The sequence below is a fragment of the Rattus rattus genome, chromosome 16, assembly GCF_011064425.1.
Source record: "Rattus rattus isolate New Zealand chromosome 16, Rrattus_CSIRO_v1, whole genome shotgun sequence".
Lineage (NCBI taxonomy): Eukaryota > Metazoa > Chordata > Mammalia > Rodentia > Muridae > Rattus > Rattus rattus.
The window spans coordinates 37897971-37923534 of record NC_046169.1 but is presented as its reverse complement, the minus strand read 5'-3'; the positions used below and the strand labels follow the sequence as shown (position 1 = coordinate 37923534).

The 25564-nt window shown below is 50.6% G+C and overlaps 1 protein-coding gene across 3 annotated transcripts in view; it reads left to right on the top strand.

Annotated features, from left to right (window-relative positions):
- The window catches only part of Cit (citron rho-interacting serine/threonine kinase), a 158408-nt gene that overhangs the window by 60410 nt on the left and 72434 nt on the right, over positions 1-25564 (top strand). For all 3 annotated transcript variants that reach the window (XM_032886607.1, XM_032886606.1, XM_032886608.1), the window contains exons 9-13: positions 587-771; positions 17110-17215; positions 18154-18297; positions 19603-19722; positions 25311-25481. In XM_032886607.1, coding sequence (XP_032742498.1) covers positions 587-771; positions 17110-17215; positions 18154-18297; positions 19603-19722; positions 25311-25481 — 726 coding nt within the window. The remainder of the gene's footprint in view (positions 1-586; positions 772-17109; positions 17216-18153; positions 18298-19602; positions 19723-25310; positions 25482-25564) is intronic.

The window sequence follows — 25564 nt, the reverse complement described above, 5'->3', positions numbered from 1 at the left end:
AATGAACCAGACTGCAGTGGTGACCGACCCAACGGTGGTGTGAGGTTGCCTGAGCCTGCCTGAGCCTGCTGCCTGTTCTCTCCCCTCATTCTGGCCAAGTCATGGGACATGCTTGTCTTCCACCCGACAGCCGCGCATATCTCTAACTGTTAATCATTTAGACCTGTCTGGAAGAGGGGTTCAACGGGCTCAGGTCATCGGGCATCCTGGTATTCCAGCTGTCATGGGGGGGAAGGCGGCTGGAAATAATGAGGCAGCAGCTGCCCGCTCGGGTGAGCTGCCCAAGTGCTTCGTAGGATCCGAGTGACCTGTCTGAGTTTATCTTCCACCTCACCCACTGCCCCGAGCGAGAGGCAAGCTGTCTGCGGATTGGTGGCCATGTTGGCAGCGAAGGGGTTAATCTCTTGTTGCTGTAGGAGCCGAGGCTGGGTCTGCCTGCGCTAGGAGCTGGGTTGAAAGCAGGCGCTGCAGTGCTGTCTCCAAACGCCTAAGGAGTAAGGCGCTTTTTTTTTTTTACCCCCTCTGCAACAGTGTGGAATTCGTCTGAATTTCTCTCTCCCCCCTTTCTTGTTTTTCTTTTAACCAGCTCCTCCCCCCTTCGTTCCCACCCCTCAAGTCTGACGATGACACCTCCAATTTTGATGAACCAGAGAAGAATTCGTGGGTTTCATCCTCTCCGTGCCAGCTGAGCCCCTCGGGTTTCTCGGGCGAAGAGCTGCCCTTTGTGGGGTTTTCATACAGCAAGGCACTGGGGTATCTTGGTAGATCTGAGTAAGTGACGGGGACTCTCTGGGGGACTTGCATGGATGCCCGCACGGCAGGCACACAGAGCCAAAGGTGCTGGTGCTGTGCTGTGCTGGTGGGAGGGTTGGGGGAGTGCGTCGGAGGGAAGCCTCTGGGCTGCCTATTTGGGGCTCGTGGGGCTGGACTGTTAATGTTCTGTTCTGCATGGCATGCTAGGTGCCCGCTCCTGCCCGCGGCATCCTAACAGTCAGCTGGGCACTTTGGGTTAGTTTTTTCTATCTTTAGTCTTATTTAGAGGGAGGAGAGAGTGGGAGATTTCTAGCAGTGCAGATCCTTGGTTAAAGGGGAATCTTGGATGAGTTAAACTGAGCTGTCTGTCCATCCATCTCAAGAGGGCGGCTGGCTGGGATCCTGGCTGTATCGGAAGGATCCTAAACAGCAAACAGCGCGTCTCACAGCCGAAGGGTTTCCCGAGGGTTTAACCGAGCTGCAAGTGGCTGAACCGAGCTCTAGCAGAGATGGTGCTCGGCTCCTGTCCAAGTATGCTGCAAGATCAGGGATCCGGCAGCGGAGCCATTCCGAGCAGGGAGAGAGCACTGGCCTCCAGAAGCCCCGCTCCTTCTGTGAGCCCCCAGGAGGGAGTGCGAGGTGGCCGGCTACTGAAACCCTAAACAAACTAGGCAGTTAGAACGAGAAATGGAGATGTTCTGTAACCCTCTCGACCTGGGAATCATTCTCCTGTCTGATAGGAAGCAAGCTGGGGCTTGCTTGAAGGGTCCTGATTCCCAGACTCCCAGAATCTATGTAAAACATAGCTGCCTTGGGATGTGGGAGCCCCATGACATTCTCGTTTTTCAGGGGGGCATTTTCCCCTAGGAAGGTCTCAGACCAGCTACGCTGTCCTTTAGATTCCTTGGCTCCCTCGCACTGAGGCTCTTGGGGGCAATGCTGGGTAACTAGTTGCTGCCCACTTAGGAGGACACATTTTTTTTTTTTTAATTCTGATTGGTAGAATGAGAATTACCTGTTTGGTGTGTTTGTAGCTTAGATATTTATTTGAAGGGATGCGATATTGGTTCCTGGACAGTGTCTCCCCACAGGTACAGTTTTGAGGTCCTTAAAAAGATAGTAGATTTTTCAAAGAGAATCGAGCATTTGATATAAGCCGGGAGAGTGTGGGCTGTTCTTGATTTTTGACAGGGCCTCCTTTTACAATGAGAGATGCCAGGGTAGGCTTTCTTTCTTACCCTGCCCGCGGTCTGGGTTTAAAATCTAGGTGGGTGCTGGCATTATTAGGTCTGCCTTTCTTGCCGATCTTACCACCAAAAGCAGCCTAGAGGATGGCAGGAAAGGCAAAAATCTAACTCGCTGTGGAATGTGCCATCAGTCAGAATTGCTGTGGTCTAAGCAGGGCTAGGAGGTCTGGCGCTGTTTATCAAGGACCCAGGCAGGAGTGGAGGCCCAGTGGAGGAGGGTGCATACTTAGTGGGCAGTGTAACCTTGACACAAGAGGCACACTGAAGGTCACAGATCCGGTCTAGGAGAGGTGTGGGGAGTTGCTCATCTGGTTAGCCATGGGCTAGGTGTGTTGAGAGAAAGCTGTCTGAGGGTGTTGATCAGTGATCTCAAAAACCTGGGAGGCCTGTGGGGGTGGGGGTGAGCTTTCAGGAGCAAAGATGGGGGGATAATGTGAGGGACAGGCACCGTGGCCACTCAGAGACAGTGTGATTAATTGCTTGTTGTTCAGAAAGACTAATTGCATCCTTCTGCTTCTCAGAAAGCTTGGTAAAGGGAGGTCTGTCATAGGGACATCTCAGCGTTAGGGCCCAGGCACCGGATAAATATTTGTTGACTGAATTTACTCCCGAGCCTTTCCCCGACCCCGGAATGCTGTTGCTTTCTGATTTCCAGGGTTTGCAGTCTCACCTTTGGCTGTCCAAACCCCATCCCTAATGCATCAGGGGAGCTCGCTTGTGCCCCAGCAGAATGTTTAATAAGATCCTCACAGAAATAAGATTCCTCATAACAGAGCCGTGCGTTTGTTATCTGGAAGATGTAACTGGAGGCCTCTTAACCTTTGGGGAACTTGGTGCTTTTCCCATGGCAATTCAGGGCCGGGAGCAGGAGCTCCTGTTCTTTGCCAGGGATGGCTGGGTGGGTGGAACCTGCAGCCGCAGCCTAGAACCCCGCCCACCTGTTGGTTGTAGGTGACCCCCGGGCCTGTTGGATCAGAGTTAATTGGGAAGCCAGTGAGAGAGACTCAGAGAGGAGATTGCCAGGGGCTCCTGCAGCTTTATAGATGGAACTGGTGGTGTGGTCTCCGGGTACCACCTTTACCCTGTCGTGACCCCACTTTCTCCCTGGGTTTTCCTACTCTGGCTTCCCCTTTCTAACACCGCAGGCTTTTATTTACGCCATGCTCTTCACGCCACCGCCACCGAGGAAACCACACATCCTACTCCACGCCGCGCCAGGGAATGGACCCCAGACTTGTTAGCAGGGAACTGAATGAAACATTCGGAGGTGGGGCTGAATGAGCGAGTGCTTTCCATGGAGACTGTGGCCTCAGGAGTGACTCATGTCGCTGTGTTCCGGTCGCTCCTCACATGTCCGGGTCTTTCTCTTTTCGCAAGGGGGCCCCAGACTATTTCAGAGCCAGCCACGGCGCATTTCTAAGTTCCAGTTCATCAAGAAGCCGGTCTCGGTGTGCCGGTGACTGAGGCGTAGGGCGAGTTCCTTGCTGCCCAAGTTAAGAGGCAGGGGAGCTTGGTGAGAAGCAGAATTGTTTGGTTGGTTGTCTCTGTGAAGTAAGCTTTATAGAGCGTCCACACCAGTAACTCTTTTCCTGTCCTCCCACCCCCAAGCTGTGCTGTGCATTGAACCAGGGCCTTGTCTGTGCTGAGCAAGCGCTCTATCTCTGTGACCATTGAGCGACACTACTCTTGCCAACCCGGTTACGTTTTGCTCAACAAGAGCCCAGGTCCTGTTCCCACGCTTGAGTGCCTTGATCCCCTATTTGCTGTACAATAGTAGGGTAGAAATGAATTCTTAAGTGGAAGGTTTAAAAATACCACGGATCCCCAGCACTGTGACTGTGGTGTGTGTGTGTGTGTGTGTGTGTGTATATGTGTGTGTGTGTCTGTGTGTGTGTATATGTGTATATGTGTGTGTGTGTGTATGTGTGTGTGTATGTGTGTGTATGTGTGTATGTGTGTGTGTGTGTGTGCACACGCGCATGTGCGCACACCAGTCAGTGCAGGGTGAGTTGCTTTATGTCCAGCTGCCTCATTGTCCTGGGTCAAGTCAGGGTGTCTCTACAAGGCGATGTGACCTTGATGAGGCTGGCTTTGTGGGTTTGAGGGTTGGGTCCGAGTGAGCTGTCTTGGGAAGGGCGCTTTCTTCCTTCTGGCATCCGGTGGCACTTTCCTTTGAGTGGATCTAGAGATACGGGGATTGAACCATCCCTTTGGATATGGCGGAAGGTTAGGTGGCCAGTTTTCAGTGCCTCTTTCAAGGTTGGGGATTGTTTACATGGTAATGTCCCCTATGGTAACATGGAAACCAGCATACCTTTTTAAAGGCTTCTAGGAGGATAGCATGGAACAGAAAGCATTTACTCTAATACCTGGTATTTGAAAAGGCCTAGTGACGGTCTCCCGTTCTGTTTCTTGCTATTTCTAACACACCAGTCTATATTTATGTAGAACTCTTCCATATGTCGTAAGAGACCATGGCAAGGACGCAGCAGTAATTAGGGAGTTCCAAGTGTGGCCAGACCCACACTGAGGTCTCCAGGTCTTGGGAGTTTTTCTCCTGGAAATGCTTAAATGTCCTGGCCAACTGCAAGAGTTAACATTCTGTTGACAAGAGGTGTTCTTTGTAGAGGAGTAGATTAGAGGACAGAAGGACAAGAGTAAGTCCCAGATGGGCACCTTCCCATCAGGGTGACTCCATCAAAGCAGGTTTGTTGAAATAGTTCACAGAGCTGAGCAGGCGCGTTAGCTGTGGCATAGCAGGATAAATGAACAAGACAGAGTCTCAGGGAGCACTTACAGAGTGAGGCCAACTCAGGCTTCCCTGCTAATGAGCAGTGATGATCTTTCTTGGAATGCTGGTCCATTGCCCTGAGCATGCCCTCATGGTCTCAGCACAGGACGCTGTGGGGAGCACTTGGTGACTACGCTTGCTCCAATCGAGCTCACCCATACACCGATGGAGGATGGGTGCTAGGCCTCAGCTCTGTAAAAGACGGTGGATTCTGGACAGAGGGGAGGTAGAGAGGGACGGAGGGTTTTTGTAGCCTGGTCTCCAGTGGATTCTGGTCGGAAGGGAGGTGGAGAGGGATGGAGGGTTCTCGAAGACTGGTCTCGCACGCAGGGCGCCCTGCACACAGATGAGCTCGCTCAACACAGCCACCCAACCTTTCTCCCACCTTACATGGCACGGGGCACGGGGAGTGTGGGCTTCAGAGTCTCTTGACCACCGCACTATGACACTGCACCGAGGTTCACATGCTTGTCTGAAGGAGGCTCCATGTGGGGGAATGAAGAGCCATGAAGCTGGGTGGGGTAGGTGTGAAGGGAGATGGCACGCAGGTCAAAGTGTTGCTTTCGGTTTTGGCCTTTGTGGGTTTGTTGAGTAGGTGGCCCTCCTAGGTTCAGACTTCTTCTCACTTAGAGACACTTACCTGCTGTGGGTGTGTGTGCGCATGTGTATATGTATGTGCATATATGTGTATATGTGTTTATGTGTATGTACTTATGTGTATGTGTATGTATATAGGTGTGTGTTTGTATGCTGTGTCTGTGTGTATACTTGTGTGTGTGTATGTGTATATATGTATGTCTATGTGTGTATGTGTATTTGCATGTGTGTGTATGTTATGTATATACTTGTGTATGTGTGTGCATGTGTGTTTGTGTATGTGTGTGTGTGTGTTTGTGTGCATGTATGTGTGTGTGTGTGTGTGCGTGCATGCATGTCTGCATACATGCGCATATACATCCGTAACCACTCACATTCTTACTTTCTAGGGTAGTAGTTCACTGAGGACAGGATACAGCATTGACCTTGGTCTGCATCCCGTCTTCAGGCTAATTGCTTATAAACTGTACAATAAATATCTCACAGAGTGGTCCAAGCTATTTCCCCTTCTTCCTCTCCTGTAACAGTGTCTTCTATGTAGCCCAGGCTCAGCCTCCGAGTGTGCACCACTGTGCACAGCCAGATCACTCTCATGGCTGCTGGTGATGGCTATGATTGTGTTCCTTCCTGGTTTCCCATTCTTCCTGGTGCCTTCCATCTGGCCCCCAGTGACTTATTCTAGGGAAGGGAGGGGAATGGAGGGGAGGGGAGGGGAATGGAGGGGAGGGGAGGGAGCATTTGCCTATCAGTCCTACTTTTATTGAGCTACTTAGGAGCAGTGTGTGTGTGTGTGTGTGGGTCTTCTTTTAAAAACTGTCTTTCCTAGAATTGCTGAAAAGGCAGGCACCATAGTGTATGCCACGTGAGTATAGCGTATGTCTACACCACGTGAGTATAGCGTATGTCTACACCACGTGAGTATAGCGTATGTCCACGCCACGTGAGTATAGCGTATGTCCACGCCACGTGAGTATAGCGTATGTCTACACCACGTGAGTATAGCGTATGTCTACACCACGTGAGTATAGCGTATGTCTACACCACATGAGTATAGCGTATGTCTACACCACATGAGTATAGCGTATGTCTATAGTGGTGTCTGGGCTGGCGCGGCAGACACCCCGGCCCACTGGAGGCCGTGTCTCAAACAAGGTAGAGTGAAGGCCGACAACCACGGCTGCCGTCCATCCCACCTGCACATACATCCTATGGCTTCGCGCACAAACCAACACTCACAGCGGCAGAGAGAGACAAAGGACACATGGAGAAGGACAGAGATAGAGACAGACAGATAGACAGAGAGAGAGACAGAAGAAATTGTTTCCTTCTGTGTCCAGCCAAAAGCTCCTTGGCTTTGTGCTTCCTACCCACATCCTTGTTACACAGTCTCATTTGTGGTTGGTTTCTTTTTTTAAGTAGCCAACAACAGCCCCTTCTCCTCTTTCCTAAAGTCACCTATTTAAGAGACTTAATGTGTTCAAGAGATTTGGTGGTAACCACCCTCAAGTGCCTGTTTGTCTCCTGCCATTACCTGGATCTCAGGCTGGTTGCTCGCCTCTGGGTGTTGTCTCTCTCTCCTCTCCCTCATTCAGTTCGATTGTCAAGCGCACCTTGTCCCTGGCTTGCCCTACCCTGCTCTCTGTTCAGATGAGCGTGTGCCCGCCTCATCTTGGCAGGACCATTCTACTATCTTCTCATTTGTCTTAAAGACACCTTTAGGAACTCAGATCCAAACAGGCCCGTTCCACCGCTGCAAGTCAGGTGCTGGGAAGCCTGTCGAGGGTGTGCTTTGGTGGTCCCCACAGACTCATTTGCATGCTTGTCTGGGTCCCTGAAGAAGGTAGTCACTGACTAAACGTGCTTCATGTTCCCAAGCATGGCGTCAGGCTGATCAAACCCCTCTTGGCTCGCTCCGCTTTGCCTTTCGCCTCTCGGCCTCTCTCTGAGGGACCCTCCTGAAAGAATCATGTGTTCAGTGGCTCTTCTCTCCATCCCCTGTACAGTGCAGGGACCATCGCAAAGCTCTTGACTTCCCTCAGTCAACAGCGCAAGCCGCTGGACTCCTCTGGTCAGCCCATGTCTCCTCTGCTCTCTGGGCTCCGGGCACAAGTTCCCTCCCATATCTCTCCTCCGATTCCTCCTTTAGTGTCTCTTTAGGCCCCTGAAACTCGCATACCATCACCTGCTGTCCCATTCAGTTTTTGACTTTGCCTCCGCCCTCCCCGCCCCTCCTCTTACTCTTGTTAAGAAAAAATGACCACTCCGTACCCTTCTAGGCAAGAAAATGGTGGTGCCTCACACACTCTTCTGCCTCTGCTCCTCCTGTCACTGGCAAAGCTCTTTGATGACACTTGCGCCTATGCCACTGTTCTGTCCCCCATCACCTCACTGGACACTTGCTCAGACTGGTGCAGTAGGCTACAAATGAGCCCTCTGCCTCTGGTTTTCCTGGCTGCCATCCATTCTCCAGACTGGAATTCCTCCAGAGCCAAGGCTGATGATGTAATCGTCCTGTGGGGACCTTCAGTGGCATCTTTGTGCACAGAATTAATGGCCTCTCCTGAACTTGACATCCAAGCTTGCGTGCCAAGACCCTAGCCTGTGTTCCCAGCCCTACCTTCTTTTTGTCCCCTAGATCTGGCCAAACTACCCAGGGCTCACTGAGGACAGGGCTGTGTCTTCCTTTTGCCACAAACAGGGCTTTGCCTCAGGTAGGTCGAACTTTCATCAAATTGAGTTAGACTGAAGTGGTCTGGGTTGTACCAATTCCTTCTGCCCAGATTACACAGCATCTGCTAAGTGCTTCCTGTGTGCCCAGAACTATCTATCCTAAGACTGTCCGTGCACGATCTCATGGCCTCACCATAGTTTACTTGATAGACACCAAGACCCTGGGAAGATACTTTGTCTGGTTACCCCAGACATACCACCTGACCCCAAACCGTCACAGCTTTGCTGGTTCATGTGAGAAGGGCAAACCTGTCCAAACAGTCAAGGTAAAGGAACAACTTTCTGGAGGGGTCACCCACATGGTCTGTACCGTCATGCCACTCAGCACTATTTGTTGTCTCTAGATGATAAAGCTGGAGATGACCAAGCCCGGGTTCCCTTTGAGGAGCACACAGACCATCCCTTTAGCACTACAGCTCATGAAAAACACCTGTTATTTTGGGGGACTGGCTGTAGCACCCCCAAGAAAAGTTCAGGCTTGAGAATTAGGCAGGGGCTCAGAGCTGGGTCTCACCCCCTTCTGGTTTTGAGAACAAGACACTGACTTCTTTTTTTTTTTTTTTTTTTTTTTGGTTTTTTTTTCGGGGCTGGGGGCCGAACCCAGGGCCTTGCGCTTCCTAGGCAAGCGCTCTACCCCTGAGCTAAATCTCCAACCCCAAGACACTGACTTCTTTTAGATTGTATGGGGACTGTAGTAGTGTCTGGTAGGTTTCCTGCAGAGAGGGGGTCCCGGAGCAGGTCAGGTGTCCCTGTTCTGTTGACTGCTGTTACTGAGATGTAACCCAGTAACAGTATTTTGTGTGCCCTGTCCCCAACAAAGATGTCACCTGTTCTGTCTAACCCTTGAGTACTTGAGTGTCCTCCAAGGTGGGGTGGGTGAGTGTCATGGGATGCTGCTGCCCCAGGCCAGGCCCAAGCACTTCTCTGATGTTGGGGCTGGAGACTTTCTATGCACTCTTGGCCTTGATTCTGCACAGAAATTCTCATTTTGGATTCTTTTGTCCATGATGATCAGTATACTGAACCTGCCTGCTGCCTGTATGCCATTCATTCATTCATTCATTCATTCATTCATTCATTCATTCATTCATCCATTCATGGGCTTAATGGGTCCGTGGCTGTAGGCTTCAGGGGTATAAATGTGAACAGGATAGACGCCCCTGTCCTCAGGAAGCCACTGTACATGGAGACATATTCAAATGGTGGCCAGGGCTCTGTAAAAATCAGACCAAAGTGTGGACCAAAATCAGGTGGTCAATTTAGACTGACCAGAAGGCTTCCCTGAGCTGAGCACTAGGAGTTTGTGGGAGGAGGTCGAGTCACCTGAGGTGACACTCCTGGCTACCCACGAGCTGCTCTAGAAGTCTACACTGAGGTCCCATGAGGTGCCAAGCCCTGTGTTAGAGGCTGAACCTGCAGTGAGTCTCATCACAAGGCTCCTGTCCTGGTGGTATAGGTGAGCACCATTCACTGGACCATTCACTCAGCAGTGTCTTGCTGTCCTACTGTGCGCCATGTGCTTCCCAGGCACTGAGGATTCAACAGTGAAGGGAGGAGGCGAGAGTCCTGCCTACATCATCTATCAGAATGTGGGAGTCGGTTCTCGATGGCGATCCCTGGAAGGTTGTTCCTGGTGGGGGAGAGGCCTGTGAGTGCCCAACCAACAGCCAGCCTATCAGAGCCTCAGGAAGCTGGAGCAGTGTGGTCTCGGTTGAGGTCAGAGAGCTTGGCCTTGCATGGGGTAGCCCTGAGTAGGCTTGGCAGGGTTTTAAGTGGGAGCACAACAGATGTCGTCTTCTAAAGGATCTCTCCAACCACTGTGGGAGGGTGATTAGCAGAGGGGTGAGAGTTGAATTCAGGAGGGTTAACCAGGTGGTGGTTTTCATCCAGGGATGTGGTGGGGACACGCTGACAAAACCCTGTAAAGCGAGACGCTCACTTAGAGCCGGTAATGGTATTAAAAAAATTGTCACATGCCTGGCTATATTTTTATGAATAGCGAGGGTTTTGATAAATGATTTTTGTGCCATGTATTAATCACTCTAGAGCAAATGTTTCTCTTCATCTGGAACCCACGGGTGGTGGCGGTGGCAGCGGCCGAGCGTGTGTGGTGGCTTATCTAGGTGTACATACGTGCTGTGCTCCAAAGCCAGGGTCTGAAGCTCCCCCGGGGAGTGGCATCTTTCACATTTCCAGGAGGAGGAGGCTGCGACGGGCACCACCGTGTGTTTTAAAACGGGCTTATAAAGTTAGTTCATAAATTTCAGAATGTACAGTCTTAAAAGCCAGCGTATTTTTGGAAACGATGCTGACGGTTTTTAAATTCTCTTGTCCCACGTTACAGCTTCTGGTTACATATATTTTTAGCGCCGTTGGCCACAATTAAGGTGAGGCCCTCGGCTGAGCTAATTTCGACGACTCTGGCATTAGCGTCTTGACTCTACACTTGGTTGTCTCCGAAGCATGGGCGACCTGTGGTCTGATCGGGCCACAGATTTTTCAGGCAAGGGTGGGCTTCCTAAGGAAGCAGGTGGATGGCTTGATACTTGCCCAAGATTCTAGGCCCAGGAGTCAAGAGACGGCCCATCCCTCCTCCTGCTCTGTGGGGTGGATTCTCTTAAGATACGAAGTATTTCTGTTAATAGCTTCCCTGGGTTTTTCTTAGTTCTGTGGATTATGTATAGGCCATCATTGGGGAAACTGCATTTTATCCTCTTTCTTACATGTGATGGTTCTGTGTGAAACAGCCTTTTTTTTTTTTTTTCCTTCCTCTTTTGGTCCAGTGTAATGTTAGGCAAACTTGTTCTCTGGGCTGTAGGGGCTGGCAGTTCGGACTTTCTCCCTCTGTCTCACACTGTCCTCTCTCGACGCTCTTTGGGCCTCTGTAATTATAAGGCAGATGTATGTTAGCAAGAGATGTTGATTTCAGAGTAAAATTTTCTAGAAAATAGAAGCTGGGGGGAAAAAAAGGGAATCCTAAACTTGGCTTGACTCTGGAAGAGACAGTGCCACTGCTGCTGTGTGTGTGTGCGTGTGTGCGCGTGCGCGTGTGTGTGCACGCCCGTGGGTGGCTGCATGCACCCGCTGATCCTTGGGGGAGCGGCCCACTCCACAGGGGCTACTGGCAGCGCATCCAAAATGCAGCCAGGGGAGGGGCGTGGTGAGGAGTAGGCAAGCAGCGAGTGGGCAGGCTGTGTGTTCTTTTATTAGCATCTTTGTTGGACTGGATCCCATCCAGTCAAGAGCATGAACTGGCCTAGGCTTCCGACATCTATCTTGTTACTCAATCTTAATCGTCTCACCTCCACCCCCACCCCCCAGCCCCACCATGGAGCGGTGGAGGAAGAGTTGCTTTTGTGTATGTGGGTTGAATTGTGTCCAGGGGCAGGGGCAGGGGCAGGGGCAGGGGCGGAGGTGGTGTGGTGGCAATTGGATCGACTTAGCTTGTGGATGCTTTTGGGTTCCTAGACTGTCTTGAGCTCTGGCTTAGCAACAGACGCAGCCACTGGTGGATAGAGCCACCCCTCTCTTCCCTCCATGACTTTGCCTTTCTGGACATCTTGGTACTGTCTGCTTGTCCAGTGCTGTCCAGCCAAGCAGCCGAGTTGAGATTTGAACTTGCAACCATCGATTGTAGACACTTCCACTTTTCACTGTCCATCACTCAAATAGGGTAGGTGTAGAGGCTTTAAGATCAGCTCTTAATTACATGCACATGCACACTCAAACTCACATGCGTGCATACATGCACACATACATGCACATGTACATGCTCCATGCCAAGAGGGTAATAGCGCCCGTCCCACAGGATTGTAGAGGCCTGTGAGGTAGCCCGTGAAGCACCTGTACATAGAACTTACTCCTAAGTGGCTCTCCCACTCCTGGCAGGGCCGGTGCTCATTTTCCCTCTGGGATGGTCCCTAAGAGGAGAAATGGAGGCCTCCTTTGCCTTATGGCCTCCACGCTGGGGTTTATCAGCCTGGCATTGGTGACATTTGGGGCCCAGTGAGTCCTGTAAGTCCCTCCTGTGAGAGAGATTGTTGAGCAGTGCCTCCGGCTCCCTCATACTGAATGCTAATAGCACCTCCAGCCCCTCCCCGTGCCCCGCCCCCACACCCATCCCCCCACCCCCACTAAGACCATGGAGAATGTTCTAAATATCACCGAGTGTATCCTGGGGAAGAGCATGGGCTGTAGGAGAGAATTCCTCTTCTTTCTGTAAAGTGAGAGTTCTTCATGTGTTTCATGTCACGTGTTTTCCTGCACGTATGCACGTCTGATTTCATCACTTTCTGGCAGTTCTGGGCCAAGGGCATGTACCAAGGCCTCAGAATTCTTATGAAGTACCCCACAGAGGAGTGTTTTTTTTTTTTTTTTAAAAAGGATTTATTCATTTATTATAAATAAGTACACTGTAGCTGTCTGCAGACACACCAGAAGAGGACATCAGATCCCACTACAGAAGGTTGTGAGCCACCATGCGGTTGCTGGGATTAGAACTCAGGACCTCTGGAAGAGCAATCAATGTCTTAACCACTGAGCCATCTCTCCAGCCCTTGTTTTGCTTTTTAAACTTCCCTCCAACGATATAGGCTTTAAATAACACCATGCCTGCATTAGACCAGAGGCTTAATGTCTGGAAACGGAAACTGTGTGAGGTGGTCTGGCTGCCCAATTCTGGGGATAGCCACCACCAGTCACTTTGGAAGCTAGTTAGGGACAAACCTAAAGAAAGTGAGTTGAGGGGACGTTTGTTAGGGCTTATCTAGGGACTGGCGAGATGGCTCAGTGGTTAGGAGCCCCCGCTGCTCTTGTAGAAGACCCGGTTTGGTTTCCAACACCCACGTGGTGCTTGCAACCGTCTCTAACTCCAGCTTCAGAAGATCTGGTGCTCTCTTCTGGACTCTGCAGGTTCTTCATGTACTGGGTGCTCATACAATCTCAGGTAAAACACAACAGTCCTGGACATAAATTTTCAAAATTTAAAAAAATGTTTCTATTGGAGCTTGCCTTTGGTACTATGAGTTGATGGCCTTAGTTGTATCGAAGATAATATCGTGTTAGCATTCTGAGCTATATCTGGCTTCACTGTTTTGTTTTTTTTTTTTTTTTTTTTTTTGAGAAACCCAAAGATGGTACAGTTAAATGAACTTACGTGGGCGTCACGGCACCTTCCTATAATCGCAGCCCTTGGAGGCTGAAATAGGGGTATCATATGCTTGCCGTCAGCCTAAGCTACCTAGTGCAACCCTGTCTCCAAACAACAGAAAAGGGCGGGTGACATGGCTCAGCTATAAAGTGTCTGAGTGGAAGGACCGTTGGAAAGGAAAAAAAACCCAGTTCCCTAACGTTGTTCCATGTCACACGTGTGCGTCACGGTACATGCATGCACACATCCACTACATACATAAAGCCGTAAGCATATTAAACGATAGAGAATTCTCTTCTCAGTTACTGCCTGTATGTACTGTGCTGAAATTCAGACCAAGGCGAGGTCCCCCTTAAGAGTGACCACTGAAGAGTGACCATAGACTGTTGGCCTCACACCGAGGTTGACCACACCAGAGCGTTCAAAGTCTTGACAGCCTTGACTTGAACCACAAGCACGTCCTTCCAGTGAGCACCCCGGTTTTCCACCCTGACCATCCATCAGAATCACCCTGGAGTTTAACGGAAACGGTACTGTCAGGTTCCTGTGTAGACTGCATCCGTCTTGGGGAGCCCCATCCCCAGCTTTTCGTTGCAACAGTTCCATATCCGGGTGATGCTAGCTTGTCTGGACTGAGGGACAGGAAGTTGCCCAGAGCCACAGTGACCTTTGCCCTCCACCCCCTCCCACTGTTTGTGCAGTCGGCTGCAGGGTGAGTTTAGTCACAGCGTTCCCACCAGAGCTTTTTTTAGATGTGGTTTTTATTTATTCTTAAAAGAGAAAGGTTTCTTTAGCATATTTAGTCTGAAGAGCTCTTAATTGCCGTACTTAGAACTCTTAAATGTGAACATTTGTCAGGCATCAAAACAGCAGAGTGAATAGCCGGACACGGGGTGACTGCACGTTGTCCCCTGCGGGTGCTTGGCTCTGGCTTTCTGGGCCCTATTAACCAGTGACCTAGAAACACTTTTTCTTCCTCTCTTTTTTGGCGAGTAAGCACTCTGTTTTGTACTCAAACCAGCGAACATTCAACTTTAAGCTCTGCTGGAGCCCTGCCCCCCGTGTGTCCTTAAGTGAGCCACATCCCACCCCAGCGTCACGAAGCGCACGCAGTCGCATTTCTAAAAAGGCTAGCTTGCCCCCAGGTGCAAAGAACTGTGGCCTGGGCTGTCACCCATGATGTATGTCCCTTTGTGATGAGTGGATGGCCCTTGATCACAGAAGGACCAGGGACCATTCCTGTCTCCTCAGGTGGCCTGGGCCTTCTCTTCTACTCTACCACAGTGGAATGAGGGAAACTTAAGACTACCCCAAGCAAACCCTACGGAGGCAGGGCTCTTCCTGTGCGCACGCGCGCGCGCGCGCGCGTGCGTGTGTGTGTGTGTGTGTGTGTGTGTGTGTGTGTGTGTGTGTGTGCATGCACGTGTGCGCTCCCGCTTATATTTTGGCTAGGAAGTAGGCTTGTGAGAAGTGTTAAAATTTCTAACCCAATGTGAGAGTTAAAAAAAAACAGGTTTATTTCTGGATTTAATCCCCGTTGCCCATTCCTATGAATAATCACTGTTTGTCTTGATGTGAATAACAGTGCACAGCACATCCAGCCCCCTGAGTGTTACCATTTCAAGCAACTGTTTTAGGCCTGTGAGGCATGTGCTATTTGCAAAGTTGCTGGGATCTTAATAAAAATGGCAATAGTCATAGTAATGGCTGACATCTGTCAAACCCTCAATGTGCCATGGATGTGCTTGGGGCTCTGCATCTGCGCTCTCCTCACACCCATTTTACAGGAGGGGAGCCTGAGGCTTGTTAGTGACAGGCTAGGCTGTACACAGAGCAGCCCGACTCCAGTTGTTGACCCACTTGGCTGCCCTTGAGTCTAGAGAGAGCTGTCAGTGAGTCAGTCAGGTTTCTCACGTTGCTGTGGGAAGCTGACCTCTTTTAAGCTGAGAAGAAGTTGTCTGGGGCAGCAGAAACAGAACTTGAACCTGCTGGGAAGACCCCGAGTGCTCATCAGTAACCAGCTCCTGCAGGCCTGTTACCAAGGCAACACCGCCATGTCCCTCCATACATTGGAGCCTTTGCTTGCTGTTGGCTGGACTTTGTCTTTCATCCACCACGGAGGGACACTGGAGTCTCATCTGCACGCATAGCTAACCCACAGGACACCATATGGGTGGGGCGCCCTCCAGTACGCACCTGCATAGCCTGCCATGGGATGTGATGTTTGCTGAGCTGGGCATCAGGTGAATCCGGCCACTCTTAGTCACCCGCTTCCTGTACACGGACAGAAATCCTTTCTCAGCCAGCAGGTCCCTTAACCTCACCAGGCTTCACTTTCCTCTCCTGGAACACGAGAAGAATAAATCGTACCTGAGAGGTGTGAGGGGTGAACGATGAAAGCACGTCTGGTGTTCAGGTAGAAGCAGGCACGTCCCAGAGCTCAGAGGGCAGGCGCCGGGTCTCACGCTGCAACAAGTCACCACAAACCGAGGGCATGAAAGAGCACACGCCTGTTATCTTGCATTTCTGGGGTCAGGGGTCCCAGTGGGTGTCTCTAGGCTGAAGTCAGCTGAGATGAGGCTGTGCTCTGCCTGCAGGCTCTGAGGAGAATCCGCCTCCATCCTTGTCCAGCTCCTAGAGGTCACCTGTTTGTGAGCTGTGGCTGGTGGCTGCCCATCTTTGTATACGTGGTGTTGGTAGGGTAGGTCCCGTGCGCATGTGTGTACTACACATGTTTCATGGCACCTGTGTGGAGGTCAGGGGACAGCCCTTAAGTGTTGGTCCTTGCCTTCTGTATGGATTGAGATGTATCTCTTGCTTTGTGGCTCCACAGGCTGGGGGCTCAACGACTGAGCCACCCCTCTCAGTCTGACGCTGCATCTCCAGTGTCTTTGTATCTGACCCTGTACCTTGCCTCCGTATTTGGCTTTCTGTCCCCCACTAGGACCTTTATGAATACATTGGACCTGTTCAGATAATTTAGGATGATCTCTGCATTTCAAGATCACTAACCTCATCACAGCGACAGAGTGTTCACTGTGTAGTAAGGTCCTTGTAGCTTTCGGCTTCCATGGCTGCATCTTTGGGAGGGAATGAGAATATCCTTTGGCTTACGACCATAAGCATAAAGCTGGCTCTAGAAAACCAAACCGAATGGATGGACAAGCTGAGGGGAGTGACTGAAACCACCCAGTCCTGTCTGCCCTGCCTCAGGGCCAGTGTAGCTGCTGCCCCTGTCCCTGGAGCATCCTTTCTCTATGATCTTGTGTCCCTAGAACCTCCTCAGCCCTCAGGTCTCAGTGCCACCTTCTCCCAGGTCTCGGCCATACGTGCACTGCCATGTTCTTGGCTTACACCCCCCTTTCTCCCTCAAGAAGTCTTTCTCATTCATAAGCTTTTTGAAATCTTCCCAACACACTGTCTGCTCTCCCTACACCATCAACTTTGGGAGGAGCCCGTGTCAAGTGCCCTCTGCTGTGCACAGTGGCCCCTAGTGAGTTGGGTCCATACCTGTTGAGTGTGTCAGTGGAGGGAGCACTGCCAGGCTGGGCTGTGCATGGAGCGCTCACATTTCTCTGTGTGGTAGGTTGTCACCTCACCATCCTACTGTACTGCTGTGCAGACCAAGGCTCCGAGAAGCCAGTTCTGGTCCCAGGTTCCCTTGCATCTGCACCTACCTGCCACATCCCTTGCTTTCGTTCACCTCCCTGACCCATGGGTTTAATGCACTAGAAGATGCTGGCAGATCTGCCATTGCCCTGCAGTGTCCAAACACCGCTCCTGGGCTGGCATGCTGACTGACTGACTTTTTTTTTTTTAATTTTTGTTATTTTTATATTTAGGTCTGTTGTGTCAGGTCTGGACTCCCCTGCCAAGATTAGCTCCATGGAAAAGAAACTTCTCATCAAAAGCAAAGAGCTGCAAGACTCTCAGGACAAGTGTCACAAGGTATTTATCTGTGCAGCCGGCCTCCGTCCTTGCTCCAGGATCCTCCCGTCACTATATGCCAAGGGATCTGCCAGGGGCCGCTGCTGGCACTGAGCCTCCTGATCCGTAGAGAGCGAGGTGCCGCCCGCCTCCCTCGTTGAAGTCGCGCCTCCATCAGCTCAGAGGGAGATGCATTCGGGCCTAGACATTGCCATAAATCCTTTAAATCTTTACCAGAGGAGGCCCTGGATTTAAATCGGCCCGTTTCTCAGCACGACCCAGCCCGATGTCTGCTTCTTCCGGCAGGCGGCCTGGGTCCTCCTCACCTGGGGCTGAGAAGCGTCCCATCTGCTCGGAGTGAGGCGAAGTCTGTCTTCCTAGTCCTTTAAAACTGCTTATGTCACTGCGGCCACTGTGCTGACTATGCTCACGTCTCTTAATGCAACTCTCTGAAAACCCAATAAGAAACCACTGCTTGTGTGGGACTCCTAAGAGTTCAGACGAATAATTGTCTCTCAGCCTGGCCCTGGATCTGTCCTCTAGGTCTTTGCAAGGAGATGGGGGGACCAAGATGGATTTAGGATAAAATTAAACTGACATCTGTATAAGCCAGACCGATACCAAAAAAAAAAAAAAAAAAAAAAAAAAAAAAAAAAAGGCAAACAGGTGAACCACGATGACGGTGGCTTCTTGGCTAAGTGTGTTAGAGAAGTGACTGCGAAGCAGGACTTGGATGACAGGACTGACAGCCTTTGGTGACTGTCTTTTTGAAGACCTGTACGCTCCTGGGTGAAGAAGCAATGGTATTTCCATCCCAGCTCTTGGCGAATTAGCGGTAACCGCCCCGCAGACCACCAGGTGGCCTAGGGGCCCCCCGCTTGACATGTAACTGCCCCCCACGCAACCCCCCGCTTCTTGTCCCCTGGGTCCCTTTTAACCCGTGCGTGTGTTTATTTCAGATGGAGCAGGAAATGACCCGGTTACATCGCAGAGTGTCAGAGGTGGAGGCTGTGCTTAGTCAGAAGGAGGTGGAGCTGAAGGCCTCTGAGACTCAGAGATCCCTCCTGGAGCAGGACCTTGCCACCTACATCACAGAATGCAGTGTGAGCCTTCCCCAAAGCCCCCTTCCCTCGGAGGGAGGCGGCACTTCCTGTCGTGTGTGTCTCATCCTTCATGACAGCTCCATGAGGCACATCACAGCCAGTGGCAGAGTAGAGAGAGACCGAGCGAGTGGAAGGGCAGGCTCCACGGTGGGCAGGCTCCGCAGTGGGCAGGCTCCGAGGTGGGCAGGCAGCTGTCAGAGGTGGCGAGAGCCAGGCAGGAGGCCCCCTAGGAGTTGGGCTGGCACTGGCACTCAGCAGACAGCCAGAGTGGGCTGCCGAGCTCCACCAATCCCAGAGATGGGGACCCAGGGTCACTGAAGCCTTCTGCAGAGGGGCCTGTCATTTGTCCCAACCTCACTGGTCTATGCTGTGTCTGGCACCATCAGCTTTGAGGGCTAAACTCCCAAATTCGTGTCAGAAAACAGAATTCGGATCTATCTGGAATGAATTCGTATTCCCTTAGAAGCACTGTGGCCCAGGAGACTCGGCCTCTGAGACCCAGGCTCTGTCATTATTCATGCGACTCCATTTTTTTTTCCTTTCCTTCACAAGAGTTGACTGTCTCCTTCATTGTCTCGTGGAGTTTTCATTCAGGTGTTTTCTACTGTGCCCAACGAAACAGTCGTAGAGGTTGAATCACACATTTCTAAAGGTTTATTTTTTTTTTCCTCACAAGGGAGAGGAAATCTATAGAATGTGGCTGATTAAGAGTAACTGCTATGTTTGCCTTCCAGACTTGGCCGCCTTTCAGTGGTGGGTGAAGTTTACAGCTGTGTATTTCAGATGTCTCCCTCAGTGCCATGGATGCCTGGGATGGCGGGGGTGGGGGGTGAGCGGTATGCAGGATGATGGATCATAGGTGTCTAGGAGGCGGGTACCCAACCGGACTCTGAAATGACAGCCGGGTAGACCGTGAAGCTGTTGCTTCCTTTGAAACAGACGTGCGTACCTGAGAACCCGGAAAAGCATTCACATTCCCAGAACACACTAGATAGTCATGGAGGAGGTGGCTGTTCTAACAGACACGGAATCTTACTGGTTTTCAGTCCTGAACATACAAGTGAGCCAGGAGAAGTAGACAGTGCCAGGCTCCGCCCCCCGTAAGGTTGTGAGGTTGCGACGACATTTCTTCCGCCAAGTAGCTCTTACAGGGTGAAAACTGGAACCGGCAACGGCTGCAAGTTGTCTACCGTGGCCCATCACCCGAAAGCATCCCGCCCGGTGTCCCAGCAGCTCTCCTAATGAGCCTTTTCAACCAGAACAGGATCCATGGGGCATCCCTGTTAAAATCTTTGCTTTCTGCAGAGCTTAAAGCGAAGTCTGGAGCAAGCGCGGATGGAGGTGTCTCAGGAGGATGACAAAGCTCTTCAGCTTCTCCACGACATCAGAGAGCAGAGCCGGAAGCTCCAGGAGATCAAGGAGCAGGTACGACTCTCGCCTGTCCCCAGCGGCTCCAGCCACCGATCTCAGGCATGTCTGAGAGGCAGAGTCTGCTGGAATAAAGGTTTGGGGACACAGGGAGTGGCATAGACAGGCAGGTCGGTCATATGGAGTCTGTAGCTTCTCCATGGCTTAGATAAACCACACCAGCTTGCTTGTCTGCTCCTTTCGAAGGCCGCAACTCATAGTATCTACTTTCTTCAATAAAGAACGCTAGTGGACAGCTTCAGCCTAGGGGTAGAGCTGGCCCCGTGCCTACATTTTCTATGTCCTAGGCCAAGAGAACCTTTTATATTCTTAAATGGTCAGAGAAAAAAAAGAGAAGAAAAATATTTTGTGACATGTAATTTTGTAAAATTTAAATTTCAGTGTGCATAAAATTTATCGGAACACAACCGTACTAATTTCATTTATGGTGACTTTTGTGCTCCAGAGGCAGAAGGGAACAGTCCTCAGAGTCTGTGTCAATAAAGCTAACTTTCTGCTCCAGGTTTACCAAACCCTACCTTGGATGGCTCCAAAGGAGTCCTGTACTTTTAATAGCTTTTCTGATGCACTTTCTGTTGTCAAGAGAGACCAAGATCATTTGTAGTTTCACTTTCCTATGTATTTATCTTAAAAAAAAAAAAAAAAAGGACAAACTCTAGAAGTTTGTTTAGTCCAGGTCACGAGAGCCGTTTGGGCACACAGTGACCCCGAGCACGAGTGCTGTCCTGAGTCCAGGAGCTCAGCGACCTTTAAACAGCCGCTCCTTCTTCGACCCTCTCTTTCTAAAAGGGTTTTCTCCAGGTCATTCTTTTTTTTTTTTTTTTTTTTTTTTTTTTTTTTTTTTTTTCAGAGCTGGGGACTGAACCCAGGCCCTTGCGCTTCCTAGGCAAGCGCTCTACCACTGAGCTCAATCCCCAACCCCTTCTCCAGGTCATTCTTATATCATCTCAGTGTTTTTGTTTTAGCTTAGTTTGTTGTTGTTGTTGTTTTACTGTCTTCTGAGGCTGCTGTAAATAGAAACTTTAATGAAGACCTGGCCATGAGTAAGTGGAGAGCTGAGTACCAGTTTCCAGGCAGCTCCTTCACGTCAAGAAACCTAAGGGGACACTGCTAGAAGTGAGCCTCCTCCCGGGGATTCACACCCTCGGCCACCCTGGTGGTGCAACTCAAAGACATTCCTGCCCATGGCTCAACCCCGGTGTGTGGGGGGCGCTGGATGCTCCTTGTCACCTCAGTATGTTTTAAGTGATGGGTTGAGAAGCCTCCTGCTGTGTGAGAGCATCATAAATAAATGAGCACAGAGAACTTTGCAAATGGGTCATCAAGTCCCCGCACAGTCCCCCTGCGAGGGCTCTGAGACTTCTGACAGGTGACTCATACACCTTTATCAACACAGCTTTTCTTCTTCTCCATCCTGGAGGTTGCAGGAGGTAGGGTTGGTTCATCTCCCACCAGTCCTTTGTGTTTGGAAATTAATTTAGGGGATATCCTGGGGAAAATGAAAGCTGCCTCTGGCCACCAGAGGGTGTTCACGAGTGCCACAGAAAGAATTAATCAGGACATTTTGGAAGGCTCGGCACTCTGGCGGTTGAGTTCAAAGAGATGTCTTTTTGCGATTCATGTCACAGCCGGCCATGTGGAGTTTCAGATTTAACGACTGCCAAAAGTTCCGATGGGGCAAGAGAAAACTTTTCGGTTCTGGATTTTACTTTTCTTCAAAGGAAGATGTGTTTAAAATGGTGTGATTTTTTTTTTCTTTTTTTTTAGGCCCCCACTGTTTGCACACAAAGAGAATGCATTTAAGGCTTCCAACAAACTCATAGTATTTATTTTTTGGTGCATTGGCGTCTCAGGGATTTAGGGTGAATCCCCTGATTTTTCTTTCAGAACTCAGTTTTTAGTACACCGGCTCATTTTTGTTTTTAATCCTCTGTTTTTACCCAGAGCCCGCCTAGCAGGGTCCCCTCATGGTTTGACTCCAAAATCACAAAACAGAGCGACAGTTCTCAGAAGTCATCGGAGGCCCCAAGATGTCAGGGGGCAGGACCACCCCCACACAGTCACAGCATCAGTTGTTGGTTTCTCTGTTCAGCTCAGTGCCAGGAGCCATTCCATGCCGAGCTACAGTGGCCTCCCCAGCTGCCCTTGCAAACAGACCTGGCGGTCTGTTCTCCTGAAGCAGGGATTCGCTAAGCTGTTGGCTTTATGGAGTTTCCCTAGAGTCTCCATCATAAGGGAGGCTGGCTGATGAGAGGGTTCTTCTGCAGAGAGGGACGTTGGGAATGCTTGCTTTCCCTCCACCTGCAGGCAGCTCAGGGACCGGAGGCATCAGGTGGGGACAGGGCGTGCAGGACGACTTTTGGGCTACTTTATTGGGTTCTTATATCTCTACTCCCTTTTCTGCTCTTTTTCCACCTCAATCCCTTCCAACCCCCCAACACCAGGCAGGAGGGAAAATAGGTTTGAGAGGGAAGGGAGCATAGATCTCTTTAGACTACATCCTGCTGATTAGGGGCTTCGAGTTCCTTGGGGCAAGTCCAGTCTCCGTAGTCAGGATATCCAGTTCCTTCTTGTCTCTTTGCTCATGGCCTCTTGACAAACTGCAGCAGCAGGAACAACCCAGGGCCCCTCCCAGGGCTCTCACATATATATCCTCTCAAGAGTCCCCAGAATTCCAAATGTCACACACTCATAGAGACGATCTGCAGCTGGCACAGCCACACCCCTGCTAGAGCACGAGGCAAATCACAATCACCTGCTGTGAAGCAGCCTCTCATCCCACACCCAGGATTAAAACAAACACATTCTCAGAACATAGCTGGGTTTTTAAAGAAACCGAAATTCTCACTACACAGGTGCTTTTTTGTCCTCGCTCTGAAAACAAAACAAAAACCAAAACCACAGTAGTTTATGGTTTCTTTATAAGTTTAAGAAAGAAAAGGGAGTATGGATAAAGGTGACATAGAGCATGAATAACTGAACTTGATCCCTGGGACCCACAGGATGGAAGGAGAGCCCTAAGTCTGACTGTCCTTTGACCTCTACAGGCCACAGCATGGGTTAGACAGACAGACAGACATATGCACATGCACACGGACACACACTACTGCCATACAGTTCTTTTTTTTAGAGGTTGAGGCTGAGGACAAAGGTGCCCAGGATCTTCTGGATCTGTGCTGTCCTCACAGCTCGAGGGGGTTGTGTCTGCCGTTTAGGCTGCTTCTTACACTCTGCACAGCAGCCTCGGGGAGGGGACACTGTACTTCTAGGGCGGCATAGTAGTGAGGCCAACATGGAACCCTAATCTGGAGTGATAAATAGTCCATAATATTCAAATATTTTAAACTTTCTCAATGTAGCCCAGGCTGGCCTTCAATTTGGATTCCTCCTGCCTCAGTCTCCCAAGTGCTCAGATTTCATTTTTTTTCCTTTAAATAACAAATATTGAGCTTATAGGTCACAAGTGTCGCTTTTATAGATATTAACATCTTTATAATTATATGAATATAGGGTTAAGGTATAATCATATAAGATATATGACTATGTGAATGCAATTATCTTTATGTGTGTGTGTGTGTGCATTTACACACATGTAAATGCGCCGTCTTTGTGGTGTGAGACAGGGTCTCACATGGCCTGGGCTGGCCTCTAGCTTGCTATGTATCTGAGGATGACCTTTGAATTCTGGTCCTCTTCCTCTAGCTCCTAATTGGCGGGATTACAGGCACCTGTCACCTCACTAGGTTCCTCCTCCTCCTGGTTTTTTCTTTTTTGTTTGTTTGCTTTGTTTTCTTCCCCCCCCCCCCAATGGATGAATGGGTCAAAGGAAGGCACAGTTCTAAGAGTCATGAAAGTCATAAGGTACCCCTGGACCTCATAAGGGGGACCTCAAAGAACCCCATGAAAAGGCTATATACCATTTCACTGTGGCCCATATCCTGGGCCAGGTGACTGAAGTCCTGTCATTTGGCATCACGTACTTTGTGTATACTGAGCAGGACACCCACGAGCCATGGCCCAAGGTTGGTCTTCAGTAACCGTGTACTTGTGGGTGGGAAGGAGGGATGTGATGCCCACGCTTCCCACTCTGGCTCATGCTTCCCATGTAGGGTGAGTGTTGGGACCCGAACTCCGTGTGGATTTTGTGATGTCACCCCCCTAGTGACTGTTAGGTACGGATCCGCTGCAGTGAGATCAAACAGGTATCAAACACCCAACTACCACAGCGCCCAGTCAGATGGCTCAGCGGGTACAAAGCAATCACCACACAAGGATGGCGGGCTGTAATTTGATCCCAGCACCCATGTGGTAAGAGAGAGGACTGACCAATTGACAACTGTTTTCTGACCTCCGCGTGCATGCCAGAGTCACACACGTACACACGCGCGCGCACACACACACACACACACACACACACACACACACACAGAGAGACAGAGGGGAGAGACAGTGCTGTCATAAACGGCTGGGATTGTTCAGTGGTTGAGCACTAACCCAGCACATGCAAAAGAGGGGCCCCATCTACAAGAATAACCAAAGCCTTAATGGCAAAGCACCCCCGCCAGCACCGTGTCTCAGCTGATGCTTCACCGTCAAGATGTCAGCATAGTTTATGGACGTCAATGACTGGGTCGGCTTAATCCCTGTCCTTGTCATGTTTGACCTGCCTGCTCCTGTTCTGGTCATAGTTAGGCAGGCCTCATGCTCTCCCTACTCCGCCTTGAGTGCTCTATTGAAGAGTCTTTCTGTACTCGGTTCCAAAGTTTTCAAGGCCGTTGCCTATTTCATTGTGTGTGGGTGGGAAGGCGGTGGGAAGCCTTTGATTCGAATGTTCTCATTTGGTGTTAAAATTCACTGTGGAAAACATCAGACTGTTTGGGTCATTTTAAGGCTTTTTGTTTCAGGGAACAAGATAATTTTTCTTGGGGAAAAAGTCCCCCTCCAACCCCCTACAAGTTACTTTGTCGAGGTCTGGGGTTTGGCCACTCTTCCAGATTCCAGGGCGACTTGTATTGCAGGAGCGGCGCTAAGCTCAACCTTCCGCTCTGAGCCCAGAAAAATTAATGGTGAGAGAAGCTGACGCTGATGAGTCTCACCTTCCCTGAGGTTTCCTGTGAGGCTCCCAATCACCCCCTGGTTCCAACTAAAATGTTAATTCCAAAGCTGGTACCATACCCAGTTGTGCCAGGAGCATGCGGCATCCGAAGGACAAGTCCGTAGAAAAGAGCGCCCTTGGAGGAGAACCCCACACAAACAGTTCGTCTTCATTCAGAGCTCAGCCCTCTCTGAGCTCATCCCTGGGGCTTCTCTGAATCCGTGCGGCCTCTGATTCAGCACACGTGTTCCGGTGGGGTTACTACCGGCACGTGTTCTGCGTTAGAGCAATTTAATATTCCTTTCCCCCTCCCCTGCCTCCCTCTCTAGGTTGTTTGAGTCAATCCAGAAACAATTGTCTTTGTTCATCTGTCCCCTGTCACGTTCCCTCCGACGTACATCTTCCTCCATGGTTGATCTGCATCTGCCTCCCTGCTCTCCCCCTTTGATGGGGGTCCCCGGCTCACCGCCCGTCTCTGCCCCGTCTTTAGGAGTACCAGGCTCAGGTGGAGGAGATGAGGCTGATGATGAATCAGCTGGAAGAGGACCTCGTGTCCGCCCGCAGACGCAGCGATCTCTACGAGTCTGAGCTGAAGGAGTCCCGGCTCGCCGCCGAGGAATTCAAGCGGAAGGCAAACGAATGTCAGCATAAGCTGATGAAGGTAGTCAGCCACCCTCCAGGAGGGGACCCCGGGGGCACGGCCCCGGATGGTCTGCACAAGACGCAAGGCCACGCTGGCTTAGC